The 23,690-nt window shown below is 30.8% G+C and overlaps 2 protein-coding genes across 2 annotated transcripts; both read right to left on the reverse strand.

Moving 5' to 3' along the window:
- Positions 1 to 653: 653 nt before the first annotated feature.
- Positions 654 to 2,313, reverse strand: LOC129322586 (probable protein phosphatase 2C 15). The gene is made up of 3 exons (XM_054968882.1): positions 2,254 to 2,313; positions 1,875 to 2,104; positions 654 to 840 (listed from the first exon to the last, which is right to left on the reverse strand). Exons 1-3 carry the CDS (start codon positions 2,311 to 2,313, stop codon positions 654 to 656), a joined length of 477 nt encoding a protein of 158 aa, XP_054824857.1.
- Positions 2,314 to 8,978: 6,665 nt separating this feature from the next.
- LOC129284583 (LEAF RUST 10 DISEASE-RESISTANCE LOCUS RECEPTOR-LIKE PROTEIN KINASE-like 2.1) lies at positions 8,979 to 23,466 on the reverse strand. Its single transcript, XM_054920099.1, has 4 exons — positions 22,541 to 23,466; positions 11,361 to 12,045; positions 10,730 to 10,768; positions 8,979 to 10,366 (listed from the first exon to the last, which is right to left on the reverse strand). Exons 1-4 carry the CDS (start codon positions 22,769 to 22,771, stop codon positions 9,255 to 9,257), a joined length of 2,067 nt encoding a protein of 688 aa, XP_054776074.1. The 5' UTR covers positions 22,772 to 23,466; the 3' UTR covers positions 8,979 to 9,254.
- Positions 23,467 to 23,690: the final 224 nt, after the last annotated feature.

A 23,690-nucleotide genomic window follows, 5' to 3' on the forward strand; every position in this document is an offset into this window, starting at 1 on the left:
TCTATTCTATTATATGCCCACCACCAAAAGCCAAAGTGATTCTATTGTAAGGAAACACCGAATTATCTGTCTTGTTTCTTATTGGCTTACTTCTTAAATGAGTGGATTTACTTATTCATTTTTGCTCTTCAATTTGATACTTCCATTTAAAATTTTCCATGTTTCACCCAATGATGTTTTCCAAAGAAATATTTGATTTTGCATGATATTCACTTATTTCTTAAGGAAAATTACATAAACGTCCTGTGAAGAAGACTTATTTACAAGTAAGTCCCACGAAATTGAGAAAGCACAGTTAGATTTCTCAAGATTTAAATATAATTTAAAATTAGGATAAAGAAAATACTTCATGGAAAATCCAAGCTTTATGACATGTCAACCTCATGTTAATAATTAGAATATGGGAAGTCCAAGTAGTAAGTTCCACTGTTTATAATTTATAAAATGGCACCATCGAATTTCCCAAAGCTCAGTTCAGCTTTTGCAAATTAAAAGTGATGCCCATTTTGTTAGAACTTGAGAAAATTACATATACATGTCAGTACTTTATAGTGGGATCTAAGCAATTACTTGACCTATAAAAATCATGACTACAAGAAAAGCGGGAAAACGATAATGAATATGTGAAGAAAAGCTATGAGACTCTAATTCCACTAGGACGCTTCCTTCTTATTGTGACAGTCAGCACAATGAAAAGGGCCTTGCCAAGGCTTAGAGGTGGTGGAGAAAATGGAGCCAGCATGGAGAGATATGCCTTCACTTGAAGCAAGATCTATCTCGTACACTGCGCACACAAAAATCCCAGAGGTTGATTCCCCTGAATTCCCATCATTCCCTAACCTTCAATATGAACAAAAGAAAATATATGAAAAGAGTCAAGAGTCAAGACATTAAACAAAACCTAATTGAATGGCACAGAAACCACTCTCTGAAAAAAGTTCTCTATTTATTCTCCAATTTGATGTCTTAGAAGTGAAATGAGATGGCTATTTATATTGAACCTTAAAAACCAATGATTTAAATGCTGAAGATGGAGTTTCAGCTGTTACATGAGCTATTTTATTAGCCTAGGAAGGTTACAGAGAGAATTATGGGCATTCAAGGTTATCAATGGAGGAGCAACGTGAGTTACGAGTGGGTACGTTCAGGCTCCTGTTTCATTGAAGTTACCTAAGCGTTTACATGTAGGTTGTGTAATGAAAATGTAGTTCATGGAGAAATAGTTTTCAGAAGAGTCAATCATGTGATGAATATCTAACATGTCAATGTTTTTGTTGAAAAACTTGATAACAAATATCTAACAACTACTCAAATGGAAAACTAGGAAAATTAGAAGAAAATAGTCAGGCATGGAATCGAAAATACGAATCACTAGAAGAACAATCTATGAAGGCAATAGGGTTCGGCCATATGATAATACTCAATACTCGTCAACGGTAACATGCTTATGCTTACACCATAATGCAAGTTTCAGTGATAAAATTGTCAGGCCCTCTAAGAGTAAGAAAATAAAGCTTAAATCTCTAAAGGCCCTCTGCTTGAGGAAGATCCTTATGAAGTTTTCTATTACAGAAGTTTATAATCTGCATGTTAAATCACAAATAAATACAACTCTCATTCAAAACTGCTCAAAAATTGGGGTGACTTCCATTCTTTTTCTTTTCTTTGTTCCTTTAAAAAGATCATCCTCTTCCATTACCCCCCCTTTTTCCTTATATCAAAATTTCAGACAAATTAGCCATCACTTTTAACAGCATAAAATTTGATTGGGCAAACATATGTTCAGAGAAGGAAACCTTGAAGAAAGTCATTGTCAAGAGATTTGTGTGATACCTCCAAAACTGAAACATTTTTGCCTCAGAATGTGAGATTACCTTTCAGCAAGCATGGCTGATCCTTCTTCAAACAGTTCCTCTACTATATGAACAGTTGAAAGCTTCTTTGCTAGCATACTAGCGGAATCACTGGATTTCCTGAACAGTAAAGCTCTCAATTTATTCTGCTTTTTTGGGGGAGGAGGCGGTGGCATTGCATTATCAGGGGGAATTATGTCAATTACTATACAAGTTGTATCGTCCTTTAAACCTCTATTCCTTAATGCTTCCTGAATAACAAAAGGAGTAAGTACAAACTTAAGCATATATCAATATGAGCACAAATGTCAGATATGTTCAGCATGAATCTCAAGTCAAGCCTCAGGCTAAAGGAAATATTGACCTGATAGAAATTATCAGATAGCATTATGCATGTTACCTTCACAACCTGCCTGGCAGCAAGTTCAGCAGGCAAACCCTGACAAGATTTTGTAGCCATTTCTGAGGATAGAGCATCCCAGATGCCATCAGAAGCAATTACGAGCCTCCCACCAGCACAAGTTAAACCAGAAACAGAACCAATCTGTAGAAAGTCATACTCTGTGTGCTATATCCTGCTTGACCAAAGAGCAGTCTTAATTTGTTGGGGTGGGGTGGGGGGGAGCTTCTTTGGTTTATTGTTAAGGATGCTGATAAAAACATATAAATGATTCATTTTTTGGACCAACATTATTTCAATTTTAAAGTAGCTATGATTATGAGTTTAAGAACTTTCCAAAGTTGGAAAATAATAATAAACTTTTCATGAGAACTTAAAGGTTTTTCAAGTAATATCTATGTTCTTGGCCACAATATTAGTGTGTAGTAGCTTTGAAATACAAGAAATCTAGCACAATTTTTCCCTTGGAAAGGAAATATCAACTACAATATTTAATAGCCTAAGGTATATATTTAGCCCTTTATTCAATGTATCTTTTTAGTCATATAACTTTAACATCATTAGTTTTATCAATGAGGAATTCATACATAGCACTTTCAAATATTAAAATTCCATTCTAACATATCAACTTTAATTTTTAAAATAATAGTAATTGATACAAAAAATAATCATTTAAAACTAAAAGTATTAGGATTAAAGGACTGAAAATATACTTTATAAAATTAAGAGATCAAACTGAAACTTTATATAAAATTAGAGGAATAAAGGTACACTTTAGCCTATTTAGTGAAAAACTGTTACTCCCTCGAATCCTAAATAGAAGAGCTAGTCAACTAATTTACATGGATTAAGAAAAATAGTTAAGTTGATTATTTGTTAAAAAAATGTGTGCAAGTTTTCTTAAAATATTCCTCTTTTTATAAGCCATACATAAATCTAACTTTTCTATGCAACACAACAATACGGGCAATTTGGGTAAAAGATAATAACTATGAAAGTTAAAATATATTAAGATCTTACAATTCTTGGAACTCCAAAAACTGGAATGCATACAAATTTTTGAAGTAGAGTTATAAGAGTCAAGCAGACACACGTACCTCTGTCACAATAGAAGTTCCTATTGCTGTCTAGTCAACATTGGTCTCCCATGTGGTTGTAACACTTATTACAAGCTTCAGATAATTGTACTTCAATAACGATTTGAACAGTTAAGAATGATAAAAAGTCTTTGGTATGATGCTGGTGTTTACTTGGAAGCAGAAGAATAGAACATACAGAGAAAGGTCTTCGGTAATGATTAAGAGGATTCTTATGCAAGCGGTAATGATAGATATTATAGTCATGGCAGGTATAATTATAAACTTTGGCAAGAGAGCTGATGTTGACAAGGCTGTGATCACATCTAAACAAGGTTAGGTTATGTTTGGTATGAAAAGAAACCAAAGGAGAGCCTTGAAGAAGAGTGATATTCTTGCTACAAACTTCACAAGTTTTGGATTTAAACCTCTTTTGTAGATCTTCATCAGTAACAGTAATAGAATTAGCCTGCTGATGGATGCTTGTAAGCTTTAAGGGCCTTCCATTCTTCTCCATTTGAATTGTTTTCTTTGAAGATGGATCATCACAACCTTGTATCATCATTAAGCCACAGTCCTGTCTCTTTGTCTTGGTGAAAGGGAAGTGGATCTTCCCAAGTTCTCCACATTCAAATGATTTAGGACACTTATCATGATTTCCATTTCCACGTCTAGCTAGGAATAGCAGTACAAGTTTAGAATAAGAGAGAAAGTGAGACATGTAAAGTGGAATCATCCCAATTTGGTTTGCTTTTTGAAAAAACTTAACTTTTGATTCCTGTACTTTGATCGTGTTTTGCCAGAGATCCCTGCACTTTTTTTCGATGTTCTAGGTCCTTACACTTTCATTTTTCAGTGTTCTAGGTCCCTTTAAGGTTCCTAAATTTTTTTCATTTAAGGACCTAGAACACCGAAAAATGAAAGTGTAGGGAACTAGAACATCGAAAAAAAGTTATGGGACCTATAGCAAAACACGAGCAAAGCGTAGGGACCAAAAGTTATGTTTTTCCTTGCTTTTTCTTCAAAGTATATAACCTATTTGAACTGGTTGACTTGAAAGAAGAAGCACGATATGGGAGGAAATTAGAGAAGCAAAACTAAGAATAGAGGATATACTTACTGATACAAAGTAGGAATGTTACCGAAAGATGGATGCAAAGAAACAATGGAGAGCTTAGGTTTATATAACTGAGTCTAAGATGATTGTGTAGACTTTGAAACGGACTACAAATGCTAGGGAAACATGTACGAAGGTGCCAGATGATAGAATTCTAGCTCCATGCTACATCTACAGTCAACAGTGACTTGCAAAATACTTTCGAGAATGAAGGTGAAGAATATTAAGCTTAGAGTCAATGTTTGGTCGGGCTGTTTTCATAAATCAATAATACTGTCATATTTGTTTATCACTTCTAATTTTTAGACTGGTATTATCTAATATCAGTCTAAAGCAGCTTAAACAAACTGAAGAGAGCTACTTTCAAATGAACACAAAATAAACCAACTTGTTAAGAACTTGATTATCAATCATACTATAACCTCTCATCGTCTAGTTAAAGAGAGAAGTCACTTATTTGGATTCATCCATCGAGATAGTGAGACATTTTCAAGTTGAAAGTCTTGGAACATCGCAGACTTGCATATATGACTATTATCAACAGTACCAGACCTTATAAATTAACAAAAATGATAGAACTGCTGGCGTTATTACATTGCCTCACTTTAGATATTTCTCTTTGTTTGCCTTTTTTTCCCTACACAACAAGTTTAAGAGTATTTTAACAATAGAGAATTGACCACAAAATACAAGTTTGGAAGCATTAACGAGTTTTTTATGTCAATACATGCCAAAATGCATCAGCAGATAGCTCTTTTACAATGTATCTTAAGAAACTAGCAAGCATGCCCAAAGGCAGAAACATATGAGCACTTGAGTTGCGCGCTTCAATGAAAATGCCCCATGGCTCAAAAAAATTATGGAATCAGGGAGTTGAGAAAGAGGAAAGGCGTGATGATCTGGAAGGAGATGATAAGCAAGGTTTTAGTGGTACTGGCAAGGTCTCAATTCTCCCTTCAAGCATTTCCAGTACTTTATTCGTCATTGGATGGTGTGAAGGGCTGGTTTGTATGCACCACAAGCTTGTTATCACCATCTGCCTCATCCTCTCTTTGTCAGCTTCATTCCTAATGCTCCTCAGTGCAATGTCTTCGTTCAATTCTAGACGCTAGTAAATCCAATGAGAAAAATATATTTCACTGGTATTCCCCACCTTAACAATCGCATTGCCTCTTCCTCTGACAATTTCCAAAACTGGCATCCCAAAACTATAGACATCGGATTTGTGAGAGACTGAACCAAAGAGTTTGTCATTTTCTTTATGTCTGAGTAGCCATATCTTTTTGCAGCAAGCGGTCCATGGCTGCTGAGAAAAGCCTCAAAATCTTGATGGGCTTTAGATTTGCTTATCCAGAGTCTAGTGATTTTATGAGAAAATATAGTTCATCTAAACCAGACAATTATAATGAATACAACTCCTGCTATTTCAGTAACAGAAACTGCGAGGAAATTTATTAGATGAGGTGAGATGGTGTGGCATTCCTTTGAAAAATAATCAACAGAAAGAGATGATAGTTAATTAAATATAATGGTTCACCTATAAGAGCCAAATGCACTGACCCTGTTTCCCCTGCCAAAAAAAACTAATGAATTAGTAATCTGGAATAATCTATCAAGAAAAAAAATCGACTTTGGACAGAGGTGAAAATGAAGATTCAAGTATTAAAACCAACTAATGTGTGAGCTTAGAATGAGATTGTGTGTGAGAGAGAGAAATAAAGTGAATTTGTGAAGTAAAGTGGTGTGCTGTGGTGAGAGTGGAGGCAGAGAAGTGCAAGTGTAATTTTTGGTTTAACTGTTTGAATTCTTAGGAAAAAGTTATGTTCATTTATGCGCCCCTCTTTCATATAACTTTAAATTCAAGCAAGATTACAAAATTTGAAATTTTGCAAGTCAATGGTGAAATCAGTAGCAAAAGAAAATGACCAAGATAAAAAGTAAAATATTACGCATAGCAATGGAGCTGAGATTGATGATAATGATAACAGGGAGCTTACTTGACTTTAGAAGCAAAAAGTAAACACTAGCTTATTGGCATGTATGAATAAAATCTAAACTGAGGTTTGGTCTTAAAAGTTCATTAGAAATTTTGGAAGGATATTTGGAAAAACGAAATCTCAAAAAAAGCTTTTGGTCTAGTAAGGAACTCCTTAAAATTGAAGCAAAAAAAAAAAAAAATGAGCTTTTGGCTTTATCTAGTATTAAAATCAAATTTAAAAAAAAATATCAAAATATAAATCACGATTTAGGCAATAACTTTAATTTTAACTTCAGTTTTGTAACTTTTAATCTTGTTATGATATTATTATCTATTGAAATTTATCCTTCAAATCAAATAATACAAGTTGTTACAAAATCAAGGGCATCTCGAATTTGGGAGGAAGTGTTATTATGTATTATCTATTAAAAAGACATACCTACATATACATACATACACATAAAGGGATGCTGCTGGAGTATACCTATATCACAGTGAAGGTTATTGTTGGTGTCCACTAGACGTCGGCCTCCCATGCGGTTGTAACACTGTTCACAAATACCAGATACCTGTACCTCAATGTCTATCACATCGCATGAGAACCTTGAAGGATCTTCGACATCGACCAGGTGTTTACAAGGAAATTGAATAGCCGAACAATCTGCAAAAGGGTTTTCTTCCTGGTCACAGGGGCCCAGATTAGTAGGAGGCGGCCCGCGTGAGTCTTCACAGTATAAATCATAGTCAGAACAGTGATAATTGATTAAACGAAAGGAGTCAAAGTCAAGGCCATGGTTCCAATTGGACAGGGTTGTGTTGTGTTTGATATCAAAAGAAGCCAGAGGAGACTTTGGAGGAAGAGTCATGCTGCTCATGGTAGTGTTGAAAGCTTCACCAGTTCTTGATCTCGAACGTTGGTGCAGATCTTCGTCAAAAACTGTGATGATATACTTCAGCTCATGCTGCTGATGGAGGACCTTCTTAAGCAAGAGTGGTCTTCCATTCTTGTCTAGTTGTATTGTTTTATTTGAAGACGGGTCGTGACAACCATGAATGATGATAATAAAGCCGCAGAGTTGCAGTTCAGGCTTGGTGAAAGGGAGGTGGAGGTTCCTAAATTGTCCGCAATCAAAAGATTTAGGACACTTATCATCATGCTTCCCATTTCCATACCCAGCTGAGAGAAGAATTACAAGGTGACGAAACAACAAGAGGAAACGAAACACAGAAACCGTGGCCATATTTCTGCAGTACTTTTGAAATAAAACACTTGAGGACTCTAACAAGGACCAGATTTTCAAATACAAGTGAAGCTTCTGTTCGTTACTTGCTCGAAGACCTGACAGAAGTAGCGTGAGGTATCCTCTCCATGAACAGTAATGGACGACTTTCGGTATGAGTGTTGATTCCGAAATAGGGTGCCAAGACCAAGACTGGTAAATCGTTATAGAAGGTGGGCCAGCTTGTTTTCAAACTTTTTTTAACACTTTGATATATTGTGGTTCAATGATCGTTAACTGACTATTATATACTATAATTTAATTTAAAAATATTTTATAATTTAAAATGAAAAAAATATTATATATAAATAAAAAAGATAATAATAAAATTATGATCCAAAAAATATGTCAAATGTAGTTTTATTCTGAAGAAAACGCAAGTAAACATAAGCTATTAGAAATCAAACCAATTATCCAATCAAGATATTGGTTCCTGTTTCAAAGTCAACCATTGTTAAATTATGGTTAAATTGATATTAATTTGGTTAGTATATCTTAAATTGTATAATAATTGTTTCCAAATAAGAAACGCCAAGAACAACAATATAAAGAAAATTTTATTTAAAAAAAACAAACAACAAAATTTAAAAAAATAAAGTGAGTAAAGATGAAAAGTAAAAGCAAAGTTTTTAAAAATAAATAAATATTTTATAATTTTAAAAATGAAGATGAAAAAAATTGAGGGATGCAAAATAGCTACAATATACATACAAGGACCCACCTACATGTAAGCTTATAGATTTAAATCCAATAAGTGACATAAATCCACTTACTCAATGAATATCTAAATGTACATGATAACATCCATTTGATTTACTAAAATGCCTGTAAGAAATCTTGTCATGTTCAAACAATGCCAAATCTCAAATTTTTTATTTAAGAAGTATTTTAATCATAAGTGTTATTTTAAATTTTTGACAAAATGTATTTTAATAAGTTTTAAGTGTTGATGAAATTTAATAAATATAAGTGAGATAGTTATGGAGTGAGTAGATTTAAGTCACTCAAGTGATCCATTCATCGCAACAGTGAAAAATTTTCAAATTAAAAGCTTTCAAATCTGCTGACTCGTTTAGGTGACTATTATTAACAATATCCAACCTTATAAATCAACAAAAAGAATACATTACTGGAATTATTGCATTGTCTCATTTCAATCATTTTTGTTTATTTGTCTCTTTGTCTACTTAGTGAGATTAGAAGAAATGTACAACAAAGAGAGACCAAACAAAAATACATGTCCACAAGCATTACCATCCATTCTTATTGTCTATGCATGTGAAACTTTAATGTATTAGCAGAGATCTTATCATAAAATAAAAAGCAGACACAAGAACTTGAACATATGAGCTCCAAAATGAAAATGCCCTATATTAAATGCCTTATAATATGACAAATCAAGATTCAAATTCTCACTAAGAGAAATACCCGCATTTAATGCCCTATTGTATTTCGAACAGGATTACCTCCACTCCAATAGGAGGACACCTATATACAATCAAAAAATTCCATAGGTAAAAAAAAATAAAGAGAAAATAATCACTATGGAATCAAGGAGTTGAGGAAGAGGAAGGGTATGGTGATCGAGAAGGAGATGATAAATAAGGCTTTGGTGGAAGTTGCACAATCTCAACTCTGCCTTCAAGCATCTCCACCACTTTACTCATTATTGGACGGTCTGAAGGGTTAGTTTGTATACACCATAAGCTTGTTATCACCATCCATCTTATGATCTCTTTGTCTCCTTCATCTCTAAGGCTTTGCAATGCAAGGTCTTGATTTAATTCTAGACGTTTATAAATCCAATGAGGAAAATATATTTCACTAGTTTTGTCAACCTTAACATTCACATTGCTTCTTCCTCCAACCATTTCCAAAACCATCATTCCAAAACTATAAACATCTGATTTTTGAGAGACGGCACCAAAATTTCTATAAATTACCTCAGGAGCAATATATCCTATGGTTCCTCTAGCACCCAACATGGATACAATGCTTTCATTTCCAGGGCATATCTTAGCTAGTCCAAAATCTGAGATTTTTGGGCAAAAGTTCTCATCCAACAAAATGTTGTGAGGTTTTATGTCAAAATGCAATATCCGTGTGTTACATCCTCTATGCAAATACTCTAATCCTCGTGCAACACCCACTGCAATCTTGTGCAATATTTCACAACTCAACTGTAGGTTACCATCATGGAGGTTAGCTTCATTTTGAAATATGAACTTCTCCAAAGATCCATTAGCCATAAACTCATAAACAAGAATCTTGTTTGACCCTTCAAAACAAAACCCTAAAAGAGTAACAATGTTAACATGAGAAGTCCTGCTTATGCTTGCCACCTCATTGATGAATTCCTCACCAGTACCTTTTAGTTCACTCAGTACCTTTACTGCAACAAGTTGCCCATCTAGTAGGCTTCCTTTGTATACAATACCATATCCTCCTTGGCCTAATTTTATTTTGAAGTTGCTTGTCATTTTCTTTATCTCTGAGTAACTATAAATTTTAGAAAAAGAGGTTCTATGTTGCTTTAGAAAATCTTCAATTATTTGCTGTGTTGGATGATTTCTTGCCCAGGAAAGACAAAACGTAGCATGGAAAAACTTTCGTTTGAAGCAGTAAGCCAAGATCAACAGCATGATAACTCCAATAGAAAAGGCTGCACGAGAATTTTGCAAAAATAAGTTTAGATGAATTGCTTGTTATATTGCAAAATAACAGAAAAAAAATGTCGTGACTTATTTCCTTAAATTGGTAAATTGACAGAAATGGAGGTGTGAAGGAGAAAAGGAAAATCTAAATAGCATACCTAGGTCACATGGAAATACTAATTCAGAAGTGGATTTTTTTTAAAACTAATCAAGTGAAATGAATATTTTACAATGTAAGATATATTACCAGAAGTGGCAAGTTTTAAGTTGGGTTGAGGATATTTTACCATGTACATAGAAAGTCACATAGACGTAAGTTTTAACTTTGGAAGTTAAAAGCGTCAAGTGATTAAAATAATTGTGTAAATTACCTGATGCAAGTACCACCTTCAGAATCTTACTCCTACGCTCTGCAATCAAAGAAAGAATCAAGTTAAGACTAAAATAATTAGTTAACCTTCAAAAGGGGTGGGGGAACAGATTCAGCTTTCATGTAAAAAAATGAGAAATAGTTTTTACTATTTTTTAATATTTTTTTAAAAATATTTTTTCGTCTTTTTTTTATCTAGAGAATTAAATCATTTTTTTTAATAATGTGAGATTCAGCAATCAAAAGAGATTACATATTGTTCCTTGAAATAGACATGTGCATCTTTCCTCTTCATCCAACTCTATAAGCCAAGATGGAGGAGGATGGAATATACTGCCTTGAGAATTCATCCTACTAGCATACTCACTAAGCCTATCAGCACATTTTACAAAATCCCTATACTTAAACTGTAGGTACATATATGAAATATTGGAAATATGTTGCATGTAGAATCTAATTCTGTTCAAAGAAAAACATAAACGAAGATAATGGAAAACTCCACTTTCAATTTTGACTATTTGTAACTGCAATGCCAAGAATATCAAATCAATGATGGAGTTGGCATGAAAGGTGATCTTTTACCGCAGAAAACAAGAAAAAATGCTCAAGCTCTAAACCAATAAAGAACATACCTCTAACGGCATTGCAGTAGAAGTATTTGTTGCTGTCAAGTTGACACCAGCCTCCTTCGTCATTGTAACACTTATCACAAGCATCAGATATTCGTACCTCCAGAGTCATTTGAGCAGATAAGAACGATTGAAGGTCTGAGCTATCAGGCAGGTCTTTTTTTGGAAGCACAAGAGTTAAACATGCTGAGAAAAGGCTTTTTTGGTGAGGACTAAGATCAGAGAGTACGCTGTAATGATAGATATCAAAGCCTGCACAGGAATTTTTAATAAAACCACTGGGGGTGCTGACATTGAGTTTGTGGTTGCATTTAAACAGGGTTGTGTTGTATCTAATATCAAAAGAAATCAAAGGAGATCTTGCAGGAATTGAGATATTGTTGTTGAAGGCTTCGCAAGAACCATTCGATTCCAAACGATCGTGTAGATCTTGGTCAAACACCGTAATCCCATTTTGCTGCAGAAAGACACCGTTAAGCTGCAGAAATGGTGTTCCATTCTTCTTTAGCTCAATCATTTTATTTGAAGAAGGATTTGAATCATCACAATTATGTACCACCATCAAGCCACAATTCGGCAATTCTGGCTTGGTGAAAGGGAACCGGAGCCTCCCAAGCGCTCCGCAATTAAATGATCTTGGACACTGATCATGCCTTGCATTTCCATACCAAGCTGAAAGAACTAATAACTGAGAAATCAAGAGGAAACGAAACTCAAAAACCAGAGCCATGAGCTTTTTAGCAAGACAGCTAAGGAGAAGAAGCACCTAATTGCTGAATGACGTGTAAGAAGAGGCACAAGCTATAAGAAATAGCCAGAAGATAAATCAGAGGGGCCAAATGATAAGGGAGGGCTTTCACAAAGTGTTGAGTCGGAAACAGAGTACCAAGACTGGAAAAACGTGTCGGAAATGGGCCAAGCAACACTGTTTTTTTTTTTGTTTTTGAAAGTCAATAATATATAAAACACTAAGGAAGAAGAGTCCAGCTACCCCTAAAAAGGAGTTAGAAATCTTGCAGTACCCCCTGGTGAGAAAGGGGAAAAAAAAAACCATTCAGATCCACAAAAATGGAAAAAACTAGCAGGAAAAAGTTCAAGAAGGCCAAGCAAAACTTTTGACTTTGCATATTGCCACATAGAAAAGTTGATAAAATTTCGGCCAAATAAAAAGAAAAAGAAAAGTTGATAAAATCAACGTCTCCCTCACTTTCCAGAATTTTCTCATACTCACCGACAAATATTCAATTTTTTCTGGGCGCAAAAAATTTTGAGAAAATACATGTAAGTCTCAAAAGGATCAATTAATTTAAATAAAATTTTAATTATTAAATTTCAGAAACACATATTATAAATTTATTATAAAAAATTACAAAATTAATAACTGAACATGTAAATTTTTAAAATTTAGCACTTGAAACCTCATTTGAATTAGGAAACTTTTCTATCTATTCTCCTCAAAATTTTCTAGATATTCCTGGGGTATTACCCCAGAGGCACATTCACTAATCATCAAGGATACCCCTAAAATAATTGTCCAAATTTAAATATTCCTTCAATTCTCTTTATAAGTCATTTATGCCAATATCATTAATACCAATACAAAAAAATAAAAGAAATAAAGTATATAAAATTTTAAATATGTCCTTATATAACAAATTTTAAAAATGGTGTTATGTTAATTTTTATCTATCATGAAAAGTAATTTTAAAAATATATTTTAAATATTACCCAAAAAACTACATCATGACTTATAAATACGATCAAATGGACATTTTAAATTTATTTAAAATAAAAAATTATAAAATTTAATAAATATATTAATTATTATTATGTACAATTCATATTTAATTAGATTGGTTCAAATTTAATATTAATTTTTTTATAATTTTTATAAATAAATCATACATATTTTCTTTAAACTGTTTTGAATCTGACAATTGAAAGTTTTGAATTTGAACAATACAGGGTAAATCTGTAGGGCCACTTTACAAAAATTATAAAAGAATTAATATTAAATTTGGACCAATCTAATTAAATATAAACTATACATATTAGTAATTAATAGATTTATTTAAAATTTTATAAATTATTGTTTTAAAAAATACAAAAAATAAAAAATTACTTAAATCTAAATTTTGTACAGGCCACATTATTTCAGAGGTGACGAGCAGCTCAGGAGCAAGGAATGCGCTCCCATAAGAGAGATCTACATGTAACCTCACCGCTATTATCCTCAGCTATATAAACATGTGCACGCGCCCCTGGTGAGAAACTGAAGTGAAGAAGCATTAAAACTTAAAAGTGAGTCCGAGTCTTTTTTTTTTTTTGACAGAAAAAGAAAAGTGAGTCCGATTTAAGTGTGCGTGCACCGTGCAGAGAAGCAAGAGTGTATACATATGCTAGGGGTGTGAAAAGCGAGTGAAGTGACACAGTGAGAGCATGTTGAAAAGTCCAAACAAGTAAGTGTAAATTATTGTTGGAAGTAGTAATAAAACTTTCTTTCACTCAAGTCCTCTTGTTTTTTTTTTTTATCCAAGCCTATAACAATTATTTGGAGGTTCCCATCTCAAAATCCAGCAAAAGTTGGTTCTAACCCATTTGATTTGATATTCATGTAGGTATTCTTATGCTATATCTAGCTTTTTGAAACTAACCAAAATCAAAAGTGCTTTCTTTGCTCATAAAGTTTAAGATCAATTGATCTTTTGTGTTTGTATGCTACTGAAGAAAGATCATATTAACTTAGATCCATACTCTTGCGAAAACGACAAAAATGATGAAACTTCATTAAAATTGGATGATTCGTGTGCATTTGATCAATGAGACAATGACCACTGTACTGTAAGGGTGCTGCATGATGAAGGATAATTAAATGATCAATGTCCACCATGACTGCATTTAGAGGTTTGCTAGATACAATAATTGAGTGTCATTGCTATAAGATCTAGACTTTTTAAAATTTATTTTTGACGTTGTAAATTTAAAGTTCTTTTATTAATAATTTTAAATAATAAATTATTTTTTAAAATGTGATAATTGGAAAATTAGCTTTATTTTAAATTCTGCTCATAGTTAAACAATAGATCACTAAAAATATATTAATTACATTAAATTAAATCTAAATGTCAAAATTAAATTTAAATAATTTAGATGTGAAATCAACACTCCACACTTACCATGATCGCATGAAATGTCCTCATGTTGTGCTTGTTGTCAGGTCCCATATTGGAGGGACTTAGAAAAGGTTCTGGCTATATAAATGGGTGTGCTTCACACTCCAATGAGCTAACTTTTTGGGGAGAGAGTAATGGCCGCATGACAAAGTAGTATCAGAGTCAGACCTGAGTTTGCCCAATCTGTGGCCCCTCTAGTGGGCCACCCATGATGGGGGCATCACGAATTGGTCGAGGGAATTGTCAAGTCCCACCTTGGAGGGACTTGATGAGGGTTTTGGCTATATAAATGAGTGCGCTGCACACCTCAATAAGCTAGCTTTTTGAGGAGAGAGTAATGGTCCTGTGACATTGTGCTTCCTTCATAGTGAATTGCACGTGAAGCATTAAACGGTTTGCATGTTATAAAAAGAGAAATGAAGTGGAAATGATTTTTTTTATATTTTTAGAAAAATAAAAAAATTAGAAATAAGGATAATGATTATAATCAATATTACATAAAAATAATACCCTGCATGCACTTTAATTCCTATTCTGGTCACAATCAAATCAAATATACAAAGGCATATGGGAAATCTAGGAAACAAAATTTAAAAACAGAGATAATCCACCACTTCTATAGTAATAGTAATACACTTTAAACAAGAACTGATTTTCAAATAAAAGTGAATTTATTCCTTTATATTAGCATTTATTGAATTACGTGACAGAGGCAAGAAAAGAAAACGAAAAGAAAAGGCTCAAGCTTAGTAAGGAGACAAAAAGAAGAAAATTGGGGCGACGAACATTATTGGAAGACCTACGCCGCGAGTATTGACTTGGAAATAGAGTGCGAAGACTGGAAAAATGACAGAAGGCTCTTGGACATTTTGAAAATTGCGGAAAAAATCTTTATCTTTAGAAGGAAATTTAATTTTGGATTCATATATATATTTATATAAATGAACGTGAACTAATATAAAATTTTTTTTTCTCAAATAAAAGTAAACTCAATGATTAACATATAATAAAAAAATAAATTTTTGAATTAAGACGTGATATTTTTTTGCCATTCTATATCCATTTATTTTCTCCTCCTCTTTTAAGTGATTGCTTATCATTCATAACAATATCAATTGCTAAATAAGCATAGTAGCATACACAAACCATAAACAAATACCCAATTTTTTAACATTAATATATATTAACATATTAAATAAATTATTTAGAAGGCCACATTATTCAAAAGATAAAATTTTATAAATCTTAATCCAGAGAAAATCAAAAGATAATCTAACTTCTGAAAGTTTTAAATTTACAATAAATGTAACTAATAAAATTCTTCTGAAATCTTAGGAATTCCTACCTTCTAACAAGAGGGTTGATGCTGGAATGACTGGCCTGAATATCTGCCTAAAAGCATGGAGGTATATGGCTCTTTGATATTGTTTTGACTATCAATTTATCCATAAAATATTTATAAATTATATTAATTATAATTAACCTCAAATTTACATACAATCTACTTATCAAATGGGGCATAAGTCAATCACCACCAGAAGAGAGGTAAGGAGAAAAATATTGGAGGAATATTTTCGCAATGAGTGTTGTGGAAATAAATTAAACACGAAGATAGGTTAAAACATGTATGAAAGAGCCAAACTTGTGAAATTAAAATTAGGCATAATAAAACCATTGAGAAGGAAATGAAATTTTGTATGAACTATATATCGTCCAAAGTTTCTTCCTCATTCCTGGTAATAGATATTTTGAGTTTCTGTTTTTTTAAAAGATAAAAAATAAAATAGTTTTAAAAATAATTAAATTCAAAACACTTACCCAAACAAATTTTTAAATTTTTTATTTTTAAAAATAGAAACCAATCAAGCTCATGTTGTTTTAAGGTTAATAGTGATCTTTATTTTTTAATTTAAAATAATATTTCAAACAAGTTTAGTTTGAAGCATGTGGTCAAGAGTTAAGTTGGTACCATTATTGTTAAACTTTTAAGTTGACTTTGTCAATTCAGTATTTTTTATATTTTAAACTTACAAAATTGCGGCAACTCGTTTATAAAATTAAACTAGATGTAAACTCAATTAACTCGTGAGCTAATTACTTGAGTTTATCATTTTTATATTTTTAGTAAATAAAATCGTGTTAACTTGCTCATAAAACTAAATTAGATGCAAACTTGATTCAATTCACAAGACTTGTCATTTTTTACCAAGTTGAACAAGTATATATTATGTAAAATTTAGTCATAGAAGCCGTATGACTAGCTTCAAAGAAAAATAAAACTCAAAAGATAAAAATTAATATTAATAAAAAATAATAATAAAAATAAGTTGCCTCATTTTAACATTTTTACATTGAGTAGGATAATCTATCAATGTAAATAAATTTAATTTCACTAATTTTTATTTAAAATATATTTAAATAATTAAGTTATGGTCATATTTTATATTTTAATTATTTGATCATATACTTTCAATAGCTATTTAATAGAGATAAACTCTTTACAAATTTATAATTTAAATTTATATCCCTATCATTAATTTATTTAAATTTATGAGTTTAACGACCTTCATTCGTACACAGGGCCATGTCTATTATACTTCAGGAATATGAAAAATTAATTAACCAATGCAACTGTCACAGTTCACCAATAAACTAATATTACAAATGTTTCTCGATATTATCTCCTGAAAACATATAAAGGTCTCCTTGCAAGGAAGCGTTAAGCCAAAATTTTTAATTAAAGGGTGGAGATTACAAAACATAAAATTGTGGAAAATTATATATATATATATATATATATAATTAATATACTATAGAGATTTTAACACACACACACATATATATATAATTTTACAAATATATAAACCAAAATAAATATGCACCCTCAAAAATAAACATATATATTTATTTATTAATTTTTTTTAAACTTTTTGCCCCAATTCTTTAGACAACAGGTATAGAAAGCTTTTTTGACAAAATCTTTGACCATTTGATTACATTGAATGGTTTGTAATATGTTATACAAGACATTCATTGACTGAATGAATTTAAATCACTTATTGAATATAAATTCATTTTAATTGTTTTAATTATTTCAAAAATTTCCTTCCTTGTCATCAATTTTCAATGAGGACATCTTTATTAAATTTATGAGAGGCAAAGATGAAATTCAAAGCAATTTTTTTAAAAAATTTGATTGATGTAACTATTTTAAAAAAAATAGAAAAAAGTGATTTATATCAAACAATTAACTGTGTGGTTGGATTGGAGAAATAATCAATTTTTTTAGGCAAAATAATTGATTTTAAAGATAACTATCCAAATAGCTCATTTTGTACTTAATTGATTAACTGGGCTAGAATCGATTTTTTTAATAAGTTTCTCCGAGCTGCTTTTGTCCATCAATTTTGGGAAGAACTGAAAAGAAACAGTAAACCGCAAGAAAAAGTAATAAAATAGTGCACCTCACCTAGTGCAGATATATATTAGATATTAAAACCTCCTCATATGAACATAATGAATTATTTTTTGGGAGAATAATAAATAAATCCTTTTGAAATAAGAAAATCACAATTTGAATCTCCCAAAATGTGATAACGCCTTTTAAGTTTCAAAAGATTTAATTTTTATTAAAGTTTTTAATGAAATAATAAAAATATCCCTTAATTTAAAAAAGTAAAGAAAAATAATGAGAGAAAGTTGTGAATGCCTAAAGAATTTTGCACAGCTAAAATTAATTTTGATTAAATCATTCAAACATTTTTAATTTTGTTAAAATTAATTTTAAAAAAAAATATCCAACCAGATTGTGTTTTAACATAATCAATTAAAATCAAGATCAATCATATTAATTAGTTATTTTTATAATCAATTATATATAACTGAAATCCAAATGGGCTCTAAAAGGATCAAGCAACAAGTTAGTTGAAGTTAATAATAATATATAGATTTAGAATTTTAAAGTTTAAAAATGAACAAATCTTTTAGTATTTCTATAACATGTCTTTTTATATTTGGTGTGAATTTATGTACATAAAATTATGAGATTTTTGTTGCGCTCTGCAAGTGCATGGGTTATATCAAGTAATATAAAGTGAGTAGAGTATTATATTCATGGAGATTTGTATTAAAAATATGGTCAATCAACAGACTTTGCAATTTTGATCAAGTTGAGCAAAACACAATTGGTTGGATAAAATTGATTTTGAAAATAAGATTAAAATATGAAAATAAAGAAAAGCAAATAATTCTCAAACTTCAAGGACAAAATGAAACTTGGGATTATTTATCCCTCTTATATCTTATAACATCAAAATTACCTCATCTCATAATGTTTTTAATGAAAATAAGTGCTAATCTAGAGTTCTAAAAATACATGAACAAGCTCTCTCAAGTCATGAATAAGCATTTAGTTAAATTAATTGTCCAATCTATTATTACAATTAATAAAACACAATTTTAAGTACCAACCCTAATATAACTATGCAAAGCTAGCAAGTATATCTATATCTTACTAACAAAACTATCCACTCGATCAACATGCAAATTTCAAGTTCATACACTATTTTACCCAACTTCTACACTAAGCTAGCCTTCTCAGGCATCATCTAAGTAAACCTAATATCTAAATGGTGGCAAAAAAGTTAGAAGCATTACGAGAAGAGTAAAAAAAAAAATACACACACACATCATTAATTACAAAAAGAGAGGAAGAACTTAGTATTAATCCATATAAGGGTTCTAAATAATCCTAAAATAAAATATTTAGTTACTCATGATCATTCATAAGTTACAAATACACAAAATACTTCATTGGTATTCTTATCCTTTTTCACCCATTAGGCTACTGGATGCTCTTAGTAGACAACTTAATAGGTATCATTGCCTCTTTATCCAAAAATATGACATTATGCATTGTGCACCCTAACAATTTTTAAATTTTTTTTTAAAATATTGACATGGTATGTATGTACATGCCGGATCATAAAGATTTGTGAGGAAAAAAAATCATTTAACATAAAACCATATGGGTAAAAATTGTGACGCATTATTTTTATTTAATTGATTTTTTTTTGCCAAACTCAAATGCACGAATAAAAATTGCACACTTTTTAAATACTCTTTCGGGTCCTTTTTATTACCTATAACTAGTATTTGATATGGGGAAGAGTTTTTTTTTTAAATTAAAATATCATATTTTTTGGAATTTGATGAAAAACATTTTTAAAATTATACATTAAAGGTCACAAAAAAAAAAAGCTTAACAGAAAAGATCAATTTTTTTTTTTTGAAATGTGACTAACATATAGGACCACTAACTAAGGGGATGCCTAAGGAAATATTGACTGCGGAGTTGAGTTAGTTGTTAATTATTTATTGCTATAGATTATAACCTATATTTCTTTACACGAAGGAACATTCTTTATATAGTCTATCCATATAAAGAGTCATCCATTTTATGTGAGGGTAGAGAGTCTATTGAAGTATCTATATAAAAAATATTTTCTATTGGTGGAACCTGTTGCAAATTAATATAAATATATTCAGCACAAGATATGAGTTATGTCAATCCGTCCCATCAAGCTCGCAATCTGCTGCGAGCTAATCCACGAGTCGTGAGTTGATTCATATTGTTAACTGTTGATAAATTGATGATGGTGTAGATAAAATAAATAATTAAATAAATGTAACCTTTTTTCAGAAATTAATTTTTATTTGTAATCAAAATGAAATGTCAAACTCAAATGTAAGTGATAAGGCAAGAGCTGCTTTTAATTAACTTCAGGATTATGGGATATTTTTTCCTTTCAATTATTTGTACATGAGCATCTAATATTTTCAATTTTTGTGATGTAATATTGCCCATCCTTTTAATAAAAGATTGATTTTAATTATTAATTGACTTAAAAAAATTATGAAAAAACTAAAAAATTATAAAACAATTTAAAAAATTATAAATAAGTATCTTTTAAAAAAATTATATTGATTAAGTCTTTAAATTATACTCCTTCCATTCAAAAATATAAGGCATTTTTAATCGAATCTCACCTCTCAATAAAGTAGTTACCTACTTTTCAACTAACTCTATTTTTTTATATTGACTCTTATTAAATATCCTATAATAAATATAAAGTCATTATCAATAGGGGTACTTTTAAAAAAAAATAATGATTATATTTTAAAAGACTAAAAATACCTTACATTTTTTAATATTTAATTTTTTAAAAAATATGTTATATTTTTGAACGGAGAGACTCCATGAATAGCAAGAGACAAATACTTTTTTTTACCATAAAGCAAACAAAAATATAATTTTGACGCTTTGATAGCTACCGAATGATTATCAAATCATCATTGTTGACAACAAGGTAATTAATTAAAAAATAATATATATTTTTAATGATATCTCGCTAAAACATTGACAGAAAAACATAACTACAAGTCTTTATAATTTGACATAATTTTAAATTATGTCTCTACAGCTTATTTTATTTTAATTGAACCTTTATAATTTGAGCAGTTAAATTTTTTTAATTCCTAAAAGTTAAAATCTTTACATTTTTTTAAGAAAATTAAGAACTTTTATATTTTTATTAAATGATTGTATAACTTTAGAATTAATTACATAACTTTTATAAATCAAAATTTATATAATCAGATTGTCTTCTAAATATTTTTTATGCATGTTGAATTTTCATAAAAAAATTACCATAAAAATATAAACAGTGGATTAAATTAAATTTTTGAAATTTCATAAAAAAATTGCAATAAAAATATAAACAGTGGATTAAATTAAATTTTCTTTTTTATTTTGGCTAAAGTATTAAATTAAATTTTTTGCAAACTCCAAGAGTATTTTTATTTTGTAAAATTTAATAATTAATAATTAATTTTAACCTTTAAAAGTTAACATATATAATAAATGAGACTATAAGGACTTAATTAAAACAAAATAAACTATAGAGACCTAGTTCAAAATTGAATGAAAATGTAAGGACCTGTAAGTATATTTTTCCAAACATTAATACCTGCAATGATAATCTCATAATCACTTGATAGTTGGCTAAAGTAGATGGTCAAAATGATATTTTGATATTTTATATGGGTGAAAAATAACATTAGTATCTTAGAATTTATTTGTAATTTAACAAACTTAATTAATATTAATGTACTTATATGGTACTTTAATATAATTTTTGAGATTATTTTCCTTTTTTAAAATTTTTTTGAATCAATTAACAATTAAAATTAACTCATTTAATTGTAAAGGTAAAATTGTACAGCTTCAAATGTTGATGGGAGATTCTATTCTTTTTCTTTTTTAACCATTAGATTAAAATTTAGACATTTCTTATAAAATTATCATTAAAATATTAAATGATAATGAAAAAAATAAACAATCAAATTCGAATTACCAAAATTTAATTTGAATAGTTTAAGATTGAAGTAATAACAAATAAAAAATATATATTTTATAAAATTATTAAATCTAAACCATTCAAAATATTAATCTCAATGGGTATAGAAGGAAGAGGAGGGGAAGGAAAGAGAAAATAATCCTCCTTAGACATTACACCACAAAAAACTTCCAGTCTTTAATAAAAGATAAAGTTTGAAAAGTTTTTTGATATGAAATATAAAATAAAGTTAGAGTAATTAATATATTTTTTTAGTTTTGCCCCTTGTTTATTTATGTTATTTAAATTCCTAAACAATAATTTATTATAGTCATTAATTATAAAGAAGAGTAAAATTTAAAAATTATAAATTATTTTATGATTTTAAGATTATATTTAATATGGCTGGTTAAAAAAAAAGATTATACCTAACATTTTTTAATAAATGTGAAATTTTTTAATTTCATCTTATATTAATAACGAAAATAATAGTCTTTAACCCTTAATTTTATTTGAGGCAATGCACATAAACTAGGAGGTCCTCCCATAAATGTATGGTGTCTCCCTCTCGACAAAATATGAAGAGATTGATCATCATTTTCAAGGGACATACCTCCATAGCAGTGGAAATTGTTGTGGCTGTCAAATCCGCACATTCCTCCTTGGAGGCGGTGAGACCTATCACAAGCATCAGATAATCGTACCTCCGGAGCCATTCGATCAGATAAGCCCAAATCATCGGGCTCGCCTTTACTTGGAGTTGGAAGCACAATTTTTGAACATGCTGAGAAATATCTTTCTTGCTCCGCCGGCTCAATATCATAATAGACCGTGGAGTTATCATCACATAATAAATTGTAATCGAAATTTGTGGGGGGTGTGAAGTCGGGCTTGCATCTAAGTCGGGTGGTCATGTTATTCTTGACATAGAAAGAAATCAAAGATGAGTTTGTAGGAATTGTGATGTTTTTATTACTACTACACCCATCAGATTGTGCTATTTCTGTGTCAACAACCGTAATCAGGCTTTGCTGGGGATCGAAGCCGACGAGCTGAAACTGTGCCGCTCCTGCAGCTGTAGGTAGTTGAATGGATTTAGGTGAATAAGGATCATCACAGCCGTTTACCTGCATTAAGCCACAGTGCAGCCTTTCTGCCTTGGTTAAAGGAAATTGGATGATCCCAAGTTCTCCACAATGAAAGGATGCAGGACAATCATCATTTCCGTACCCAGCTGAGAGAAGCAAAGGGAGAGAAGTGAGCAGCAGCAAACGAAACTCAGAAACCACCAAAGCCATAATTCCCCCACTCCTTTTTTTGGTGGTACAACACTTGAGAACTCCAGCAGGGACTTGATTCTCAAATAAAAAGCCAAGCTCTTTGTTAATTGTTTCCCAACTTGTTGATGACCTTAGCACTGACTGTTGACTTGGAATGAAGACTGGAAAAACGCGTTAGAATTTATTTATGGGTCCCAGTTTTGCAAATTACGAACAAATAAGAGATGCCGAAAGAAGAGGGGCTTTTCATGGAGCGCCTCCACTGGGGGTGATTTGTAAGCAGCGGTAGTGCGGGCGATTCTTGCAGATAAATATATTTAGTTAATTTTTTTAAAAAAATGATTAACTAAATATAATAAAAAAATTAATTAAAGGGGGAATCAGAAAAATATCCGTTTATCAGTAATTCCATGTTTGTTTACACCTGTTGTTAAATTTAATTATATAGCATTTCTTCCGACACACACACTTTGACAGCTTCAG

Source organism: Prosopis cineraria, unplaced genomic scaffold, assembly GCF_029017545.1.
Source record: "Prosopis cineraria cultivar Desert tree isolate PC_DT_omini unplaced genomic scaffold, ASM2901754v1 PC10, whole genome shotgun sequence".
NCBI classification, from domain to species: Eukaryota; Viridiplantae; Streptophyta; class Magnoliopsida; order Fabales; family Fabaceae; genus Prosopis; species Prosopis cineraria.